Genomic DNA, 21,214 nt, shown 5'->3' on the forward strand with positions numbered 1-21,214 from the left:
TGTTATTAATCGGGCAAGATGTATCATTTACTATACAAACTTACCGCATCGGCCGCCATCTTGGATGTTACGTAGGACGCTGACATGAGTGTGACTAAAATGGGTAGCGAAACCCGGGCCGGGCCGGGATTTTCGATAACGAAAACCGGGTTTTTGATAATCACGAAATAAATACTCATTCTTTCTTCATGAAATTTTTGGACATAGTTAATTATTCTAGGATTGGCCTTCGCTGAAAGTTTTAGATCAAAATGTTGTGTTTTTTAATGATTATCACAGATTGTCCTTTTCCAAGTGACTAAAATGGGTAGCGAGCCCGGATTACTCATTTTGGCGATTTAAACTTAATTTCGGCAGCATATTTACAATTATTTCATTTGGATCTTTGAAATTGAACTTAAACTACCTAAAACATTTAACTGTTGCAGTAATAAATCACGATTATTGAAAATATACGCATTTTTTGAACACCCGGGATTGGTCGAAACCGGACACGTTCACCCGGGAAAAACCTTTTATTTCCGAAATACTTATTAGAGAATGATATATAATTGAAATATAAATGACTCTTTTTTGATTTGCATATTTTTATTAATTTTTTCCAATTTATTTCTTAGATGTATCTCGGTCAGGGTCTGAAAAAAATCTACATTCTTTCTCTGGCAATCCGGAATTATTAATTTGTCCCGGGCAAACGCGTCCGGTTTTGACCTGTCCCGGGTCTATGAAAAATGACGAAAACCCTAATAATTGACATTTAATTTCATAATTATTGAACAATTTAACTATTTGAAGTTAATAAACAACCATTAAATGCAAATATCACAAACACTTTCGATGCATTAAGCTTAAAATCGCCAAAATGAGTAAACCGGGCTCGCTACCCATTTTAGTCACCTGGAAAAGGACAATCGGCGATAATCATCGAAAAACAAAACATTTTGACTTAAAATTCTCAGCGAAGGCAAAACCTGTACTTATAAACTATGTCTGTAAATTTCGTGAAGAAAGAATGAGTATTTATCTCGTAATTATCAAAAACCCGGCTCTCAGTTTTGAAATTCCCGGCCCGGCCCGGGTTTCGCTACCCATTTTAGTCACACTCCGCTGACATTGCAAAGTGTATGCCAGGGGCCTTCTGTGCGTGCACATCGGAAGGCCTCGGGAACCAGGCTATGATCTTTCATTTCACTGAGTTATCGAACTTTATTCCGTCTTCGGATTTACTAATAAAGCCATGGGTTCCGAATGAATAAAAATAAACATGGCGACTTATGAGTTGGCAGATCATATGATAATCAAATTATTTGTAAGTATGTATTTTATTTGCACTGCTATGTGCAAAGTCAATGTAATTACGGGACAACTGAAAAAATTTCTACCTTTTTTGTATGATTAAACTGCCTTTAGGAATGTGTCTTGACGCGTCTGCTCTCAAACGACGAAGGGGTATCTCCAACTTCATCTATCAGTCAGGTCCAGTCCAAAGACTATTTCTACCTACGTAGGTATTAATAGCTACCTAGGTATTTAAAGCTACCTAAAGTAGCTATTTTTACCTACTTTCTGCTTTACTTGCATTTTGTGGCCAAAGGCATGAACGGCGCAACATGGTGAGCACACAATTTCTTGATACAGTCACACTGATGATGAATATGACAAAAATTTGGCCAAAAAATGAAAACTTCGTATTTTATCAATTTTGCATAGAAACTAATGTAAAATTGCCGATTCAGGAAGTAATCATTTTTTCGCCAAAATTTTGTTGTATTCATCATTAGTGTGACCGTATCAAAAAATATGGTATTCACCATGTTGCGCCGTTTGGTCTTTTGGTCGCAAAATACAGAAATTATATAAAGTAGGTAAATATAGCTACTTTTGGTAGCTTTAAATACCTAGGTAGCTATTAATAGCTACGTAGGTAGAAATAGTCTTTGGACTGGACCTGTCAGTGTCTATGTTTATGTTTAATTCAGGTTAACAATGTTTAATTCATTTACATTGGACATTTTGTTAAAAGAATAATGACATGCAAATTTTAAATTAAAAAAATAACAACACTCGTTATGCAAGTGCTGTCGATGTAGATGTACACGTTTTGTTTTTGTGATTTAGCGCTTGGTTTGGACATGGCTAAGGATTTGTTTGCATACAGAAGTTCATATTTATAATAAAAATATTCTCAAAAATTTGCAAAAAGTACATGTAGATCTATAGGCCTGTTTAGAAAAATGAAGTATTGCCTGTAGATTGACTATGAACTACAAACAATCATTTTAGCAGTTTTCTCATTTACATTTCAGGAACTGTAAAGTAGACCAACTTTAATCAAAATGTTTAAGATAGAGTCTTACATCACCCCACTATTGATGGGCTACGTAGATAAATATGTGAAGTTGCGACATGAAGATTTTCAGCTGTCACTGTGGGGTGGTGATGCAGTCCTGAATAACCTTGACCTTAGATTGGATGTCATCGAGAAGGCCATCCAGCTTCCAATCATCTTCAAAAGTGGCCATATTCATGAACTGAGAATCCATGTACCTTGGACAAAACTAGGGTCTGAACCTATTGTTATAACAATTAATACGATAGAATGCATTTTGAAACTGAGGGAATCTGCATACAGTGACACAGCTAGTTCTCAAACGCCAGAATTAAAGAAATCGCGATCATTCCAGGCAAAACAAAAACAAAGACGACAACAAGCAGGGGAAGATCTTCCACCAGGTTACTTACAAAGTCTTATGAATAAAATCTCCAACAATGTCAGTATAGTAATAAACAATTTAATTGTGAAATTTGTGGAAGATGATATAGTCTTGTCTATTAATGTGAAGTCACTAGAGTGTTTCAGTGTGAATGAGTTGTGGAATCGAGCCTTCATTGACCTCTGTCCCCCAGAGCTTGCCCTTAGGAAGTCAATCAACCTCTCGGACCTTACAATTTGTCTAGATAAGTGTGACAGCAGTGGGAAGATAGAGAATTATCAGGACCCCATGGTATACAGGTGCTCCGTTACTGGTAGAGTCTACCTCAAGTATGACTCAATCAATGCAAAGTTTCCCAGCATCACTAAGTTTGACTTGTTTTGTGAGACTTTGGATGTGTCGCTGACTGACACACAACTGCCATTGTTTTTCCGCTTGATTGAACTTTGCTTAGCATTGTACTATGGCACGCTCGAGTTTCCGAGCTCAGTGAATGAGCAGGAGTCAAGTGTGAAGAGCACAGAAGGAAGTGAGGACAAGAAAGAGGAAGGTGAAGAACATTATTTAATCAAAATTTGTTCTTTATTTGTTTAATTACTTTATAAATCTATAAAGTTCATGGAATTAATAACAGTTTTTATATTAAGAAAAAATATTAGCGCAACATTAAAAAATGATTTGTTTGATATACTCTTACAGACCCATTAATATTACCTTTACCCAACCATGAGGTTTATCATCTCTCAGAGACTCAGATACTTTTAAGAGCAATAATTATTTGATCTGTCTAACTTCATTTGTATACATTTTGTGAATACATCAATGAATTTCTAATGCTTTGATTATAATAATGAATATCCATGTGTGAAATAATCTTTTAAAAATACTATTTCCTATGGTGAGGCTCCTACTACATGCACCTAAAAAAAAATGGGGGCCAAAGTAAATCAAATATGAAAAAAGGTAAACGAAGGCCTTATCAAGATATGTGACCATGTGAGACATTTCAGATGAAGAGAAACTAAGGGTGGAGGATCCAGAGAATCAACAGAGCTGGTCCTCGTGGGCGTGGTCCTACGTCCCCCAGATCCTACCCACGGGGGAGGAGGACTTACAGGCCGAGGAAAGGTCCCCAAAGAAGAAACCACCCCCAGCTGTGTTAGCTGTAGGGATGTACGCACACAAAGCCTCACTGACTTTTAAGGTAGCAATTGATGTTCTAATTTCAAAATGAAATTTAATTTAAAAAAGTACAAAATAAACATTATGCTATAGATATTAAGTACTATAGTTCTTTAATATGATTTAAACATTTAAATTTGTTAATTTTTTAATTTACAAGATTAAAGTACACTCTTGTTTCTAAGTAAAGTATTTGCTCAATTCTTTTATATGCTGATTTAGCTGACAGAGAAGATGAGAGAGAAAGTCCACTACGGTCCACAGAAGATAGCATTCCGACCCTTTATGTACATGGAGGCTGAAGGTATAGGGGTGGACATTGTGATGAAGGGCCTGACCTTCTTCAATGTCCAGTTTGGGATCAGCAACATCAGTCTGGAGACCAGGGGAAACTGTATCTGTGGGGCAGATGATGGCGAGGATCAAAGGGTAAGGATCTAGGTTTTTAGCTTACTTTATTGAAGTTGTGGAAGTTTATTATATGCTATCAGAAGTCAGGGAGTAATGTATCAGACCTTTTTTTAAAATAGATTTATTTACAAGTCTTTTATTTGAACAAATGTTGATGAATACTGCATGTTTTAACTATATAAATTTGTAATGTTTATGTACTAACATCTATTTATTAAACATGTTCTTGATGATTTATGTTGACATAAATATACTTACTTATTATTGAAATCAAGAGATCAAATTGATTTCGAATCATTGTACTTTTTCAAACAGAGCAAGGTGATTGTGAAGGGAGGTGATGGTCTTGCTGACAAGGTCATCAATTACTATAGCAGGTCACTGTTTGACCTTGGTTGTCCTGTCAACCAAGGTCAGGTATTGACCTGGACCTTTGATGGACCAGAACACTTACAGACATACACCGAACAGGCTGCTATGGACAAATTTGGGGTGTTTTTTGTGGATTATCTCTATGTGATGCAACCGTATGAGGAATCATCTCAAATGATTGGTAAGACTTTTAGGGTATGGTAAAGGGTATCATAAAGGCAATAGTGAAGTTAAGCTAAGTTTAACTTGAAAGAAAATATTCTTATGAACTTTAAAGTTTTCTTTGGATTAGTCTGGTTTGAAATATATAAACAAGTATATGCCCTGAAATTATAAACAAGCAGGAAATATGACAATTTTGCATGTAAATTTTTTAGGGCTTTTCATAAAGCTTGTGGTATTTGATTATATCATTTTAAGCCCAGCAAAAAGGAAATCAATAAAAATGCCAATATTCTCTATCATATACTAGAATTTCAGATTGTTTGGAGGTAGCAGTCCTGAATTTACTGTTGAGCTTTTCATTTTATTTTCTTTTTGTAGGGAGCACGTCCTCAATATCTGAGGGAGAGGAGCATGTGTTCCTCAGGGAGAACTCCTTAATGAGGTACATTGTGGGGAGCTGTCAGTTTAACATCTCCTCCTCAGCTGTCCACAGAGTCCAGAGGTTCATACAGGCAGCTCAGAACCACAGCTACGAGCCGTATGCTAAAACTAAAGACGGTATGTACAAATACAAGCAGCTCAGAACCACAGCTACGAGCCTTATGCTAAAATAAAAGATGGTATGTACAACTAGGCCATGTAATGAAGTAGTCCTCAGGTCTAAAACTAGTATTTGAATAAATAACCATAAAGAAGAAATAGTTACATAATTTAAAAATGATGTAAAATATTCATGAGGAATGGAACTAATGCAGTTTATCTGTAAATCATCAGAGGCCTGTTCAACAGGGCAAATGTAACGAGCACTCGCCAAAATTCATTATACCTCCAACAGAAATGTTCGCGAGCAATCGCTCTATTGAACAGGCCTCTGAAAAGGGGTGGTGAACATTGGAAGGCGGCTTGCTTTCAAAACTATAAACATGTTAACAATATGCATCATAAAAGTTCTTTAAATTAAATTCTCCATAAGTATATCATTAACATTAGTTTTCCCTGTGTTTTTATACAGAGGTAGTGGATGACCAGAGACCAGCCCCATCGGAGGCCCAGGTGTCGTCCCTGGAGAACGTCCTACCCACCCGAACCCAGCACCTCACCATCATACAACCCTTCATCTCCGTCTACTACGCTCAACATGAAAATTGTGATATCTCCAAGAAATCCTACAAAACTGTTCATAAACCTTCCAAGGTAAGCAAAATAGAAATATTGTTATGAAGATAATGAGAAAGTCTTTGAAAATATTTCAAATAAGAATTACATTTTCTTTCTAACTTGAAACAAATATCAATACTTTCTCTTAATAAATGCATTTCTTCCAGGTTTCTAAAGAAGAATCAAATTTACCAAAGCCATCAGCTGTGATATTACCTGTGGTTGCTATGACAGCAGTAAAATTTGAATTTCAAGTCACTAATCCAATGTATCCCAGAAAACTTATCAAATTTGTCAGTAAAATGGCTGCTCCTTCTGCTAACCTTCTCCATAATTGCCACTCACACACACAATTTAAGGTAAGTATTTGTACTTCAACATTGTAAAGATAATGTGTCATATAAGGTACATTTGTACATGTATGTCATATAATTAGCTAGTAGAAAGTCAATTATGTGAAGTACATTATGTTTTATCATTGTAGTTGTTTGGAGCTGCCATTGGTCTGCAGACTCTGTCAGAAGATTTAACAAAGTCACATGTCCTGTCTCTTGTGCCTGAGTTCAGTGGCGCCATCTACAACAAGCGTCTCCTGCTCTCCATGTATTGGTAAAACAGTTGTTTCTTGATCAGTTTATAAAACCTCTTCAACAGCTTTTTTTGCACAACAAAGCTAAAATGCAATTAATTTTAATTAAATTTTCAGGAACAGTAGGAGACAGCCTAAGACTGAGCAGATTTATGAACTTCCTCAGGCCACGGCCAACTTCACCAAGGCCAGTCTACTGCTACTGACCCAGATTGTATCGTCATGGCAACAGAAGACTCCAAAGTCAGCTCTTCTTACAGACACAAGTCTAATGAAGGATAACTTTGTAGAAGGTAGAAAGACTTGGATTCTATAGTACATATCTATATTCTGATATATTGTATCAAGGAATATCTCAAAGATTTTTCTTAGTCCCATTAAAATCATGATAATAATGTTTGGCTGTCTGTTGAAGGTGAAAAGAGATTGTTTTTAGCTTAGATTTCACTTCCGTTGTAGATGCTGTGAATATCCCTGTGCTAGAGTTGATTGTGTCAGGAATAGAAATGAAGAAGTGTAAACTGGTGGACACTCAGGCCTGTACTGGTACCCTGTCCTCAGTTATGGCAACTCTCTACTGTAAGTTGCTTGTCTCCTTATGAATTAGAATTGCTTTGTGATCAGATATTCACAGTATAAATATTTTCAATTAATGACAGGACAACTCTTGTTTTAGTGGGGAGAAACTCGCCACCTATCCCAGTGTTCACTGCTCCGGCCGACACCAGTAAAATCTCTACAGAAGAATTCTTCATGCACCAGACTACATATACAGAGGAATCCAAAGATTTCATCACAATTGTTTATCAGATTCCTAAAGATCAGGCAACAGCTGAGTGTAAGAATCATCATATTTGTCCTTTCGTTTCACAACATATTAATAATGTACTGTAGAAGTACTTTTTTCCGCGTGGTATTAATTTACGCTATGTACACTGTCACAAATCTTCCGCGGAAAATTGTCCAAGTGTACTTAATATAAATGTAAGGCATACAGTGACAAACTACAAAATCCGTATAATTTTCTACCAGTGGATTAAACAGAAATTGAGATTCTGCCGAATTATGACCCCGTGGAAAAAAGTACGTCTACAGTATTTGGGGAAATTTTTGCCCATGTTTTATTTTTGCCCCTTTAGTGATACTCATATTTTTAAGGTGAATTTGTATCAATGTATATTCAAAGATTACATTCTGTATGCGTACTGAAAATAGGAGGCTTCATATATTAGTGGCTAAACCTTCGCGAGCCCCACGTGAATTTCGCCGAGATCCAGTTTCCTCTTCATCCAATGATTATATTAATCTCCCAACTAAATTTTTGTCAGGAAAGTTGCTTTTCAATTTCAAGCCCTATTTTTGGTTTCGTTTTTCGTTTTGGTCTACTTTGTCAATGTAGCAGGCTTACCAGGCTTCCCTCTCTTACCATGCTGTTTTGTATATGAAAACTATACGCATGCGTGTGTAGCATGGAATGTGGAAAATCAAACACGTTGTGATGTATATATTTATGTACCATAAATAATTATTAATTTTAATGAAATAATTAGAAATATTATACTTTCATGTAAATTACTTGAATCTGATTCGTCGAGAAACATTTGATAAAAAACACTACTACTCGCTGAATAATGAAGCCACGCCCTCCTGCATAGCAGCAGTCAACATTGCTTGACGACGGGTGGTATTACAAAAAATAGCGACTGCACGGAATTTATGCGCGCACGGTTCACTGTAATATGTATTTCTATAAATCATTCAGTATAATATAATAAATATTGCATGTAGTTGAGTGTAACATTGAAAATTTTCACCCCTCAAAAACCATTGTCAACCGAGGCGCAGCCTCGGTTGACAATGGTTTTCTTGGGGCGAAAATTTTCAATGTTGCACTCAACTACATGCAATATTTATACATTATGTACTAATGAAACTTGTAATTTTCTGAAAGTGTATACATTTATAAGTATGAAAAAAATTCCAAATCCAATAGGAAAATTTTAACAAGTCTGTTTTTGAAGAGATGTGCTGTATTGTGAGTTTAAGCAAAATTGTGACTGCATGAATTTAAAATGGGGCAAAATTGTTTGCAAATGTGAAAGGGCAAAAATAATGCTGTATACAGTCAATCAGCAGAGGATAAAATATTGTCACACTTTTTCTTGATGATACATGTACAATGGTTTTAAGGAAGTTGAAACACACTGTTCTTTCCTTTTGTTTAGTACCAACTGTGGCCTTGCTGAATATGGAAGGATTTGTATGTAACATGGACCAGTCATTAAATGAATGGTTTAATTACACACCCACATTAATGAAGAAAGCCGCCAAGAAAGAGAGTCAAGTCAGCCTTGACATGGCCTTGGCTGAGGCCACCATTCCACTGCAGAGACAAAGGTCAAAAGGTGAAGGTCAGATTATAAATACAATTCATGTGTTTCTGCTTTTCATTTAAAAGCAAAGGTTTAAAACATTTTAATTTTTTTCTGTTCTAAAAGTTACATTTATTTTTTGACAGCTTCAAGTGCTGATTCAACAACTCACAAAACAGAATCTGTCACTAAAAACACTAGTCAAGTAGAAACAAAAACAATTACCCATAGTGCATCACAGAGAGCACTGACCAATCAGAAGTCAGAGAGTGAAGAATCAAGGAAAACAGAGGACGTTCTTGGGAAATGGCTGTCTGGGATATTTCCTTATGTTAAGTCACTCTACCTTCAGGTAAGAAATTTACTTGTATCTAATCCAGAGAAATAAGTAAATTTTATTTTTTATCTACAGACTTTATAACAAAAAATTGACTTTACATGTACATGTGTATGTATGTGATATTATCAACTTCTGGCACATTAAGAATAGTAGCTGAGAGCACATTAATCTTTTATTATGGGTATGTTAACTGACACTTAGGGTTAACATTAATTAACTTGAAACATATTTATCTATAAATCAGGTGGATGTGAATTCCTGCTGAGCTCGGCCAGTGTCATGGTATCTGATCCCAGCTCCTTCATACCCCTCAACATCAGGAAGTCCACCTCAGAAAACCCCGCCGCCGAGACCCTGGTGTTCTGTCTCCCCACCCTCAAATTATACAGCTCCGGGGGGCGGTCTCTGTCCAGGGGAATGGACATCCCTATCACTAGTCTAGAACCATAAAGGTCTCACAAACAGGAAATAATTTTGAAATTTACTAGATGTAATGAAGTTCCTATCAACTCTTTACTTGTCTTGTTAAGAAAGGGATAATAACTTTAAGGTCATTTCCTGAGTTGCCATGGCAGATGAGTTTGGACGACTTTAGTGTGTATTCCCTCCATGGGTCTGACATCTACTCCCTGGTCAAGCCGGCCTCGGTCAGTTGTACTGTAGCGGTGCCTTGTGCGTTAACATTTGAACATTTTCAGCTTCTTCTCTACACACCATGAAGGCTGTGACCCTGTCTTGTTCTAAACCAGGTACGGTTTTCAACCAAATGTGTGCCTAAAGCATCTATGGCTGAAGGGGAACAAAAATTGTGAATTTCATGATCCCTGCCCCCATTTTCAAGGCCAATGTGTTTTTTGTGCCAAAACCACTAAAATTAATGCAATCTTTAAAAAATCATATATTCATGAACTCCTGGACATCAAGCAGTCAAACTGTTTGCATGATTGTAATCAGTCTGACTTATGGGCCTCTAGAAAAAATTGTGAAATTCATGGCCCTGGGGTCAGGGGTACAACCGCTAGGGCGGACTGGCTTATAAATAATAGGTAGTGAAAATGCATTATTTCTTTGAAAATCTTCGACTGGCTATTCTCTGCTCCTGGGTATTAAATAAACCAACTAGAGCACATAGTTATGATGAGCAGAGAGTACCACTACCAAAAGCAATAAATTTATGTAGCCCAGGGTCAGGGGTTCTGGTGTTAGGGCTGGGCTTAAATTGATTATATAGTGAAAATACATGAATTCTTTAAAAATCTTCTTCTCTGCTCTCTGGGTATTAAATAAATTTTAACTAAGTGCATAGTTATGATGAGAAAGAGTGCCTCTACTGAAATTGTGAATTTTATGGCCCCAGGGTCTGGAGTATGATGGCTACAGTAAAGACAGAGTGGAGTTAGGGCGGGACCCTCTATGGAACTCAGGATTATATAGTGAAAATACATGAATTCTTTGAAAATCTTTTCTTGCTCCTGGGTATTAAATAAACCAACTAATGTACATAGTTATGATGAACAAGAGTGCCTCTACCAAAATTGTGATATTTTCTGGATGTCAGGAAATAGTATTAGGGCAAGGTCACCTGTAATTCTGCTAATGTTATATAGTGAAAATACATGAATTCTCTGAAAATCTTCTTCTCAAAGCTCCTGGGTATTAGAATAAACTAACTAAGTGCATAGTTATGATGAACAAGAGTGACCTTACCAAATTGTGAATTTGATTTGGCCCCAGATTTTATCTCAGGGGTTTGGTGTTAGCGGGGCACATTACATTATATAGTGAAAATACATGAATTCTTTGAAAATCTTTTCGTGCTTCTGGAATGTTGAATAAACTAACTAAGTGCATAGTTATCATGAGCAAGAGTGCCTTTACCAAAATTGTGAATTTTATGGCCCCAGGGTCAGGGGTTCTGGTGTTACTGTCCGGGACAGCTATTGATTATATAGTGAAAACCAGTTCAAATCTTTGAAAATTTTCTTCTCTGCTCCAGGGTATTAAGCAGATGAACTACCTATATAGTTATGCTGGACAAGGGTCATGACCTAGCCAGAATTCTGAAATTTCAAGGCCCCAGGGTCAGGGTACCATAGAAGGGGGGGGGGCTGTACTTATATACTGAAAATGAATGAATGGTTTGAAATCTGCTCTCCTTGGTATGATAATCAAATATCAAGGCCTAATTGGGTACAGGGGTTCATGTGTGGTAGAGAGAGAGAGAATTGATTATTGCTAATACTAATATTCAGATTTGAGAATGAAATGCTGTTTTTTTTACCCTGAATATGGGTATTAAGCAAACACACTAGAGAGACTGCTAAACTTGTATATTGATATGATGATGGAATGGTGCCTCTTTCAAAATTGTGTAATGCCATTAGCATCTGGCTTAAAACATGAATCAAATTCAATCACTGGAAAGTTTTTGCATAATACTCAGGTGACCTATAAGGCCCATATACTTTGCTTGTTTATAATTTACTTGATGTTTGTTTTCCAGTGATGAACGTGAACCTATTAAGTTGGTGCCTATGCTGTATAGATTGGACATGAAGATTGTAGCAGCTCCAGCTATTGTTTACATCTCTCAGAGGAAGGATATCCAACCCGTACAGAAGGTATTGATGGACATCAGTAGAGCCTATAGACCCAATTACATCCTAAAACTGGTAATATAATCTGATTTCTCTGAAATGTTAATTAGAGTTAATGGTTTTTTCCCCTTCAGATTTTGGTATGTGGACATTCCTTGGAAGTCAATGTAACAAACAAGCTTAACATCTATGCTGGGACAAGTCAGATCAAACTCTTTGAGGACCTGGCTCTATCTTTTGTGTCAAGCCTCTCAGGGAAACATAGCAGAAGAGAAAAACATTCCAGAAAAAGTCAGACAGGTGCCCCGGCAAAGTCAGAGGTGTCAGCTGACAGCGGACTGGGTAGTGATATATCGTCAGTCAAATCCCCAGGGAAAACAAGAACAGAGAGACCTTCTATAATAAATCAGGGTCAAGGATCTCAGTCAATCACACCTTTTGACTTATTACTGACTGCTAATGTTGTGTCCTGTACACTGTTCAGAAACCAGGGGATAGAGAAAGGGGTGGATCTATCAGACGACGTGGTGATCATTGATAAAGCTGATGTGGCAGACATGGGAACAGCGAATAATTCTGACAGAAAAGGAAGGAAAGAAAGTACAGGAGATTCATGTCTGGATCCTGTGATACCATTCCTACATCTGTATCTATGGCAACCTCATACAGTGCTTTCCTGTCACCATGACAACCAGAAGTTTGAAATTTCATGCTATGATATTTCCTTAAAAGGGCCCCATAAAAATATCACTCCTACAGGTACTTTATTGCTTTTGTCAGTCAAAAAAGAAATTAATTTAAAATATCAGCAAATAAAATCACATTTTATAATCCATATTAATTGTTAGAATCCTCTCAATGTTCAAATTTGTTTTGCTAGATTTATCCAAGCAGTTGCCTAACTGGTCAACATATGGAGTGAGCTGGATAGAGACCAGACCAGGAGAACCCAATCCTAAGACAGGAATCCCTCCAAGTCTGTGTACACTGTCTGTTGCAGACTTGATGAAGGATCGGGGTAAGTCTTTTGTGTTTTTTATTTACCCCTGTTGTTTGTACAGTATGTAGCACATTTATTCTTCTCATGAATAGCAGGACTATATTATTACCGTAATAGCTATAGAAATAAGAAGATATCAGATATATTTAAATTTTCTTTGTTATCTTGTTTGTAACAGCTAAAATTGGGGTCAAAGTGGAGAGACCAGTGAAAGTCAACTTAAGTCTGGATAAAGTGCAACACATTCAGGATTTCCTCGGTGACATTTTGGTATCTCCTGGTGATCAGAGTGCTAAGGGACCACCTAACTTGGAGGGGGCAGTCCCAGGACCACCAGGAAAATCTGGGTCACCATCAAGGGAGACAACTAGTGCAAGTTCAGAGGGACTTCAGAGTAAGACTCCTTAGTTTGTTCAAATATATCTATATTCAAATTTGTTTGTAAAATTTATTTCACATGCTGTTTTTGTCCCTTCATAAATGAATAAGCTTTCATTTAAACAAATTGATATCATTGATTACATTTTGGGACAATATAATTTCCGTTATTCTCATAAACAGACCTAGAGTAAATTTTTTTAGTACAATTCATCTTTATTTCACAGCTGTTATTTCTAAAATTGGAAATGTGGATGTGGTTTGTAATCAGATGGTCATAGCCATGGAGACAGAATGTGCTGATGAGCATGCTCAGTTGTTCAGTAGTGTAGAGGAAATCCAGCTGGAGGTCAACCTGATTCCTAATCAGCTAAATCCAGGTCAGGGGTCAAGGACTTTATGTTTGGGGTTAAAACTAAAACTGTAATTGAAATCTTCTTAGGTGTATTTTCTCTTTATAATTTTTTCTGTCAAAATTATACATGTGCAGAGCAGAAGCTTATTGTAGAATTATTTGTTTTAGATAAGACAGAAGGACTGACAGCAGACTTTTATTTCTGGGATTTAACTGTCAGCACCAGTTACAGAAACAAAACCTGCCCCTTTCTGGGGCCCCAGAGTTTGGCCGCTGATGCTGTGGTCAGATTCTATGAGGATGATTGTCTGACCCCATTGCCTGTACCCAGAGTGGTCACTTCTGTCACTGTAGAGCATGTACAGATCTCAGTTGGTCAGGAGCATGTCAAATGTTTCAAAGTATTCGGGGATAGTTTGAAGGTAAAGTTAATTAAATTGTGTAAATTGTATTAATACTAGGTTTACCAGAATTTTTAGTTCCAGTTTGTCAATATCTGTACATACAGGTGTATATGATTTTTCCTTTAAAAGTTTCTGCCTTATATAAACTCCTCCAATGAGATAGTAAACAAAACTTTCATAATTGTCTTTTGTCAAGTGTTTATCGTAGCTATTTTTTGTTTGGTAGAAGTTCACTGGTCAATTCCAGAAAGTCAGTAAGAGGCATAGAGACCCCCCAGACCTTAGGGTGGAGACAGAGGGGGCACCTGTTGAATCTGTATTGGTGGCAGAAGAGTCCTCCAAGGATGATCTGAGAACGGGAAAGTTCCTGTATGTCATGAATCCAGGTAATACATGGAATTTCTATGATAAATACATGTATATATAGTAAATATAATTTTTTTTAGGCTTGTGAAAGTATTATAGAGAATGATGAACATGCAAAAATGAAATTTTGTTGGCCCTTGTTATATGTGTTGTGTTTACAGACAGTAAATTGATCTTCCCCCAGCTGGTCCTTCATTGACTTTTCTGACCCCCTCATGTAACCTACACTGTACCTGACACTTATCAACCTATCTGATCCCTTATGTGATTTGCTGTATTTACAGACAGCAGAGTGATGTTCCCGGCAGCAGGACAGATTGTCTTCTGTAATGAGGACCATAACGACGAAGCCAGCATGACCTGGAGTTATTGTCAGCCAAGAGTTATCTCCCATATGTCATTCACTCCCATTCCATTTAACTTACCTCAGAACTTCCCCAGTAAAGCAGAGGAAAAACAGATACTGGTAGGACTTCTTATGAAAGGACATCTTCCATTTGCTGTTACAGAAAGAGAGACTTGAACACTTTAAATATATAAATGACTGTTATGGCTATATTAAAAAAGAAATGAAATTCTTTATAGAGGCATTTTTAAACATTGGATTCTTTTTCTTGTTTATAGGTACCATGTGCTTTACAGTACTACGATGTGGTCACTAAACAGTTTGTGACCTATATACAGTTTGATCTGTCAGAAAATGTAGAGACTGTGCTGGAACTACCAGAGGTCAAAGTACATCTGGTGGGGGATCTAGTGGTCGCCAAGATGTGGAGGGTGCTGATCAAATATAACCAGATCTTCTGTCACGGACATGAGTAAGTTTTCCTTAAAATACTGATTTTCCAAACAAGATTATATGCATGAATGTATAATTATCATGCTATTATTTCGTCCAAAAAGACAAAAATACTTGTACCTTTTCCTATAACATCAACATGATCAATGACAGTCAACAGAGCCTATTATATGAAATTGTCATGTAAAGTACAGAATTGAACATTCATTATCCCTGTATGTTTACAGACTGACAGAAGAGGACCTGCCAGAGAGAAGTTCTATCCTGCTTCCCTCCTCCCTGGCCGCCTCAGTGAAGATTGATTCCAGTTACCTCCCCTGTCTTATCCCAGTACTACAGTGTTACATCAATGTCAGTCTGGTGGCCGTTCACCTGTATAACCACTTCAGGTGTCTGGGCTCAGGTGGGTTTATGTTGTACAGACGTGATTAGTAGAAGTACAGTCAACTTCACTATACTGAACACCAATATGTCAAATATCAAGGATGTTGGGAAGTGAGTTGACAGTCCTAATTAATCTATCATAGATACATGGATAATTTTAACCTTAGTATCTTGAACTCTTGACATCTCCTGTTTTCTGAAATTCCTGTTATATTCCAGATATTAAGATGTTAGTAGATTTATGTAGGAAATCAGTTTTATTTATCAGCGTAGTTTACTGTATATGCTTATTTCTGGGTTTGTCTATGTTTTCAGGGGTACCCAGTAAACTACATCCCTTTGTGTTTGATGGCAGTCTTCCAGAGGACCAGATGTTCAGTGCCCTGACCTTCAGGAATTCCTCACTACAAGTCAGACATCTACTGGGGGACTTCAGGAGGACTGCAGTACAGGTAATATAGCCATCAAGGCTCACAGGTAGTATAGTAAAAGCAATGGCACCATAGAGTACAGTGTTAACCATAGTATGGGTATAGTATAGTCATCAAAGTCCACAGGTAGTTAGTAAACTAAAGGAACCGTAGAGTACGTTATTAACCTTAGTATAGGTATAGTCATCAAGGTAGTGTGGTAAAAGCAATGGAACCATAGGGTTCAGAAATCTGTAGTCACATGTTATAGGGTTCAGAAGAAACAATTTGATTAACCAGATATGTTTAATTGTAAAAATATCTCTATTGTAGTTGTCTGGGTCTGCTAGTGTAGAGGTGACAGACTACGGCAATCTACAAACCATGACGTCATCAGACCCTTTATTTTCTACGGAGACATATGTCTACTTCCTGAAGACAAACAGGTCAGTTTTAAATGAAATGTATGGGAAAAAATGAAAAAGAAATTAAGTTTTGGTCAGTTTGAAAGGAGAATGTTTTTTATAATGTACATTTCTCCCTACAGACACAGCAGTTGGATTGTAACCTGACAGTAGATCCAGTGTTTATCAGGTTTGGTAAAGGAGCTGTACACACTCTGAACTGCTCACTCCAGGCCTGGAATCAGGTAATGGGCTCAGAAAACTTACTGAAGTTTATTACTGAAGTTTGTGTATAAGTTATTCAATTTAGATCTTTTATATGTGACTGTCATATTATTAGGTGTCTGGTGTAACAAAAGAAACAGAGAGAGTGATACTCAATCACTACATCATATGTAATGATACATCTCAACCAATCAGGTTTGGTCAGGTAGGTCACATTGACAACATATTTCTGTTTTTCCATATATTAAACACATTATGCAATTAGGATCACAATTTACAGTCTCTGTGTAATTTTAGGTTGGAACTGATGAAAACATTGCCCTGGAATCCAGAAACATGCACTGCTACAGCTGGAGAAGTCAAAAAGCAAAACAGGTCAGTTTCATCATGCCTATTTTTAATCACAAGAACATTTTCCTCATTATATGTTTCATTCTTAATGGCATGGGGATTATATTATTTAATTTTCCTTTACAGGAGCTCCATCTGTGTGTTGATGGTAAGGTGTGGAAGTGGTCTGAGCCGTTTGACATTAACGTTGTTGGCAGTGTAGTTCGAGTCATGAAGACGTTTAATCAACAACAGTCCCTGATCATTACTGTCAAACAGATATCTAATGTCCAGAAACAGGTAAATTGGAACTTCTTGAGAACATTTGAATTGGCAGATGGAAGTTGTACTAGGCTTAAATAATCAACATAAAATTTTGTATTTTGAGACTTAAACAGAAGTTTTGAAATGGAGAAAAAAATGTCTACTTTTCAGGTGACCATTCATGGACAACTGATGATAGCCAGTCACATGTCCCTGCCGTTAAATGTCAGGATTTTCTACTCCACGTCGGAATCTGAGATGAACCAATCAACAGTCATGCTTCACCAGAGTGAGACAGGCCCCTCCCACATTCTAGAACCCGAGCATATCAAGTACATCAAAGTACGAGCACACCGAGGGCCAGTGGATGATTATGATTGGTCCAGTGAGGTGTATGTGTCCGCAGAGAAACTTACAGACAGCAGGACAGTCATGGTAGGTGACAAGATAACTGACATTTAAACAAACTCATAGAGTTCAATTATTTGTTCTGTTGTTCGCTCTCTGCATTTTTTTTTGAAAAAAAAATTAGTAATGAAGCTATAAATTGTAGAAACATTGCACAGGATATCCTTAATGTGATTATCCATTTCATTAAAGAGGGAGCAAAGTTTATTTGCTGCTTCAGTTTTTATATGCTGTATAATACCATATTATAAGTGGAAATTTAGCGAGCCAAAAATTTACCGATTTGCCCTTAAAATTGGGTATTTTATTTTTAGCAAGAAGTAATATTAGCAATTTTGAAATGCTCACTTAAAAATCTATTACAACTAAAACACAATTTTTAGCGTTATTCACTTTTAGCGATCTCGGCACCCTCTTTAATAATGCCAAAATTAAATCATTGCTAAGAAGTCTGCTTATACGGTAATATAAGGAGGAGAATAAGATGACTGACTTTAATTAATTGTTACAGATTACAATGCCAGACAAGAGTAAGATACACATCTGGTGTTCGTCAACATGTGAAGAGCTCCTCACGAGTTACAGTAAGTCATACTTATACAATGCATTGCATAGTGTCAAAAAAATTTAAAACGACACTGTACAGAATACTGCTAGATAATGCTGATTTGTCAATATGCACTTAAAAAAATATAATTTACTGGTAACCTAATTTTAGTTGTATAAAGACTACCTGACCAAATAAACCACATGAAGTAAAATTTTATTCTTTTATTTTTATTTTATTAATCTTTCATAAAAATTATTATTTGAGTTTTGCTCCCCCTCTTTAAGTGTATTATCTCCCCTTTCAACATTTGATTATCTCCCTGTCAGCTTCAGAGGTGCTATACCTCCACAAGGAGAATGGTAAGTTACACTGGGTTCTTACCGTGGCTCACAATTTCTGATTTTCTACTTTAGGCTATATAAAATTGAAATCTTGGTTCTCAGGCCCGCGCGCATCCGTTTTGAGGTAGCCGCATTGCCGATTTTATTGTATTTTTGAAAAAATAAAAAGTAGGTATTGCGGAGACCAATCCGGGAAAAAAAAAATTCCGCCCTCATTTGTTTCGTAGTTTAGTATTCAAATATCACTTCCGGTAGCTATTTACAATGAGATTTTTGGCTACTTCGTTTGAAAATACATTCGAGGACATTACCTACGATGTTTACACGCTGTTAAGCAATGGATAAGGCAGAGAATTAACCAGAAATGGAAAGTATATCTGTGATTAAAAAAATTATCTTTCTGTTAAAGAAAATTCGGAAATTAAAATTAAAAAAAATACCTCCCTCATCTACTTTATTGCCAATAAATTAAAAATAAAATGCAAGCCCTCCCGCATCTGTTTAAAATTGGCCTGAGAACCAAGGAATTAAATTTAGATAGCCTTAGTAGTTGAACTTCTTTCCAATACTCTTCTTCCATTTGTGCACAGAATTTCATATTTATAATTACATGTATTATGTAAATGAGAGGGATTTTTTAATTAACATATTCATTATATACATGGGTCATTGGTGAGTTCTAAAATTCCTATCTGCCAGTGTTTGACATGGTTGTTTTATTGTGTGGTGTTTTTAACCATCCATCTATTGGGCCTTTGGGATTTGATTTGATGGGACTAAGAAATTGATCTGACTCAGTAAATGACATTAAGTATTAAATTAGTTTGTTCAATTTTAAATGAAAACACAAGAAAGAAGAGTAATACAAATTAGAAATTCACATATAAAGAGTGAAATGCAGTGAAGAACCTTTCAGATTGTCTATTGACTATTAAGTCTGGTTACATTTAGTGTTCTATATGACCTTTATATTTCTAGTGTGAATAATAACAAAATGTTTTCTGATTTTCAGTAAAGTTAAGCATTTATTTTTAGGTTTCTCTGTTCTATTTTTTCTCTGATTAATTTTTCACATTTAAGTCTCTGCATTAAAATTTATATACAGTCATATATTTAGTTATATCATTAGAAAATACATGTTGTAAACTTTTTGGCAGGCATATATTGCACTGTTCATGCTGCTATTAATCACTTTAATATGTATGTACATCTACATAAAATATTTGTGTGTTACGGGCATAGATACTCAATGTTTTAATTGCAGAGCATCTGATGATTCAAAAAGCTTGTAATAAGTGATTATACCCTTTGAATTTTGTGCTCTCATTGAAGTACACCTAGTATTTATTATTAATGGTTTATAAATCTACAGTTCCTACAGCACAATATTTCTCATCATTAAATTTTAGAAAAAAAAACCTTATCTTTCCATGTGACTTTCTTATGCCTATACCCTCAATACTATTTAAATTAAGATATAGAATAGAGGGTTGAAACCAGGTTGTAAATACATGTACATGTACAGGGGACTAATCTAAAGCATTAACAGAAGTCTCTTATTGTTAGTTTTTGATATTTTTTAACCTTCCAATAATTTAATACAGTACATTGAGGGGATTGATTGAAATTCTGGATTCTTTCTTCGGAATATTTTTATTGCTTCTGAGATTTTAGTATGTCTTTGAATAAATGTTGATTATAACTCCTATTCCAGGTCTTGTTATGTCCCCTATATGTGATAAGATCTCAGCTACCTCGACAGCTAATCGTTCACATAGAAACTCCCAGCATGCAACAGACACGACAGGTCAATGTTCCTGGAAAGGGGAGAGAACTCCAGCTGGAATGTCTAGGAGCGGCTTACAGTCATAATCTCACCTTCCAGCTCAGGTAAAATTGACTAAATTTTTTTTATCTCACCTGCCAATCAATCACTGATTGTTAGACATATTTTGGGTATCATTTGTGTTATTCTATTTTTAGTCAAGGATTGGAGAAATCCAGTTCCTCAGTGACCTTGACCACTGGACTCATAAATCAGATTACAAGGTCATCACCATCCACTATAGACGTGGAGGCTCTCACTCAGACCTGGAGGAAGGAGGATGGAGATCAGTGGCCATATTGTTTTACAGAGGATGCCAAGTATGATACTTAAAGATTTTGAAATAAACTCCCATTATGTTAACATTAATTCTGTGACTTATTTGCAACTCATTTTGTTTATACTTGTACATTTAGTGTGAATCAGTCTCTTAGTAAATTGTGTCTTTTCAAATTAAATAATATGGGCATACATATATTTTTGTTCTTTAAGACTATACATTTTACACAGTAATTATGTAAATGAATATTAAAGATGAAAGTATTGCTACGAATAGTAAGGGAGGTAACAACTGAATCTGTTTGTTGCAAGATTACATGTATCTGATGATGTTTCTCATTTCGATTTTACTGTGAAAGATGTTTGTTTATATTTTAATTACATTGTTATAGACATTATAGTTTCTTGTTAATTCATGTTTTACACTTATTATTACCATTTATTTGTAAAACTTGATTAATTTTATCTGTTGCTCAGAAGATTCTCTCCAAGGGAAGGAAAATTCCAATTTTCTTTCAAAAATTTTAATTCACTGGGGAAAAGTTTATGGAAAAAAAAATTTCCAAGTGATGGTTACAGACACAAATCTGTC

General features: G+C 36.1%; 1 protein-coding gene across 1 annotated transcript; it reads left to right on the forward strand.

The window, feature by feature from the left end:
* The first annotated feature begins 1,230 nt into the window (after positions 1–1,230).
* LOC134234440 (intermembrane lipid transfer protein VPS13B-like) lies at positions 1,231–20,676 on the forward strand. Its single transcript, XM_062716499.1, is given in 37 exon segments — positions 1,231–1,309; positions 2,307–3,264; positions 3,725–3,918; positions 4,119–4,325; positions 4,623–4,860; positions 5,223–5,402; positions 5,857–6,038; positions 6,170–6,361; positions 6,487–6,611; positions 6,709–6,884; positions 7,051–7,170; positions 7,268–7,429; positions 8,817–8,996; positions 9,110–9,315; positions 10,661–10,698; positions 11,807–11,924; positions 12,035–12,659; positions 12,781–12,918; positions 13,079–13,294; positions 13,506–13,658; positions 13,802–14,055; positions 14,264–14,423; positions 14,688–14,869; positions 15,028–15,221; positions 15,430–15,605; positions 15,902–16,038; positions 16,330–16,369; positions 16,372–16,442; positions 16,544–16,645; positions 16,741–16,830; positions 16,923–17,000; positions 17,103–17,255; positions 17,391–17,654; positions 18,139–18,179; positions 18,181–18,211; positions 20,233–20,408; positions 20,502–20,676. Coding segments are annotated over 36 exon segments (6,702 nt in total). The 5' UTR covers positions 1,231–1,309; positions 2,307–2,336.
* The last annotated feature ends 538 nt before the right edge of the window (positions 20,677–21,214 follow it).

The sequence above is a fragment of the Saccostrea cucullata genome, unplaced genomic scaffold, assembly GCF_032062105.1.
Source record: "Saccostrea cucullata isolate Sc308-1 unplaced genomic scaffold, CSIRO_AGI_Scuc_v1 ctg13776, whole genome shotgun sequence".
Lineage (NCBI taxonomy): Eukaryota > Metazoa > Mollusca > Bivalvia > Ostreida > Ostreidae > Saccostrea > Saccostrea cuccullata.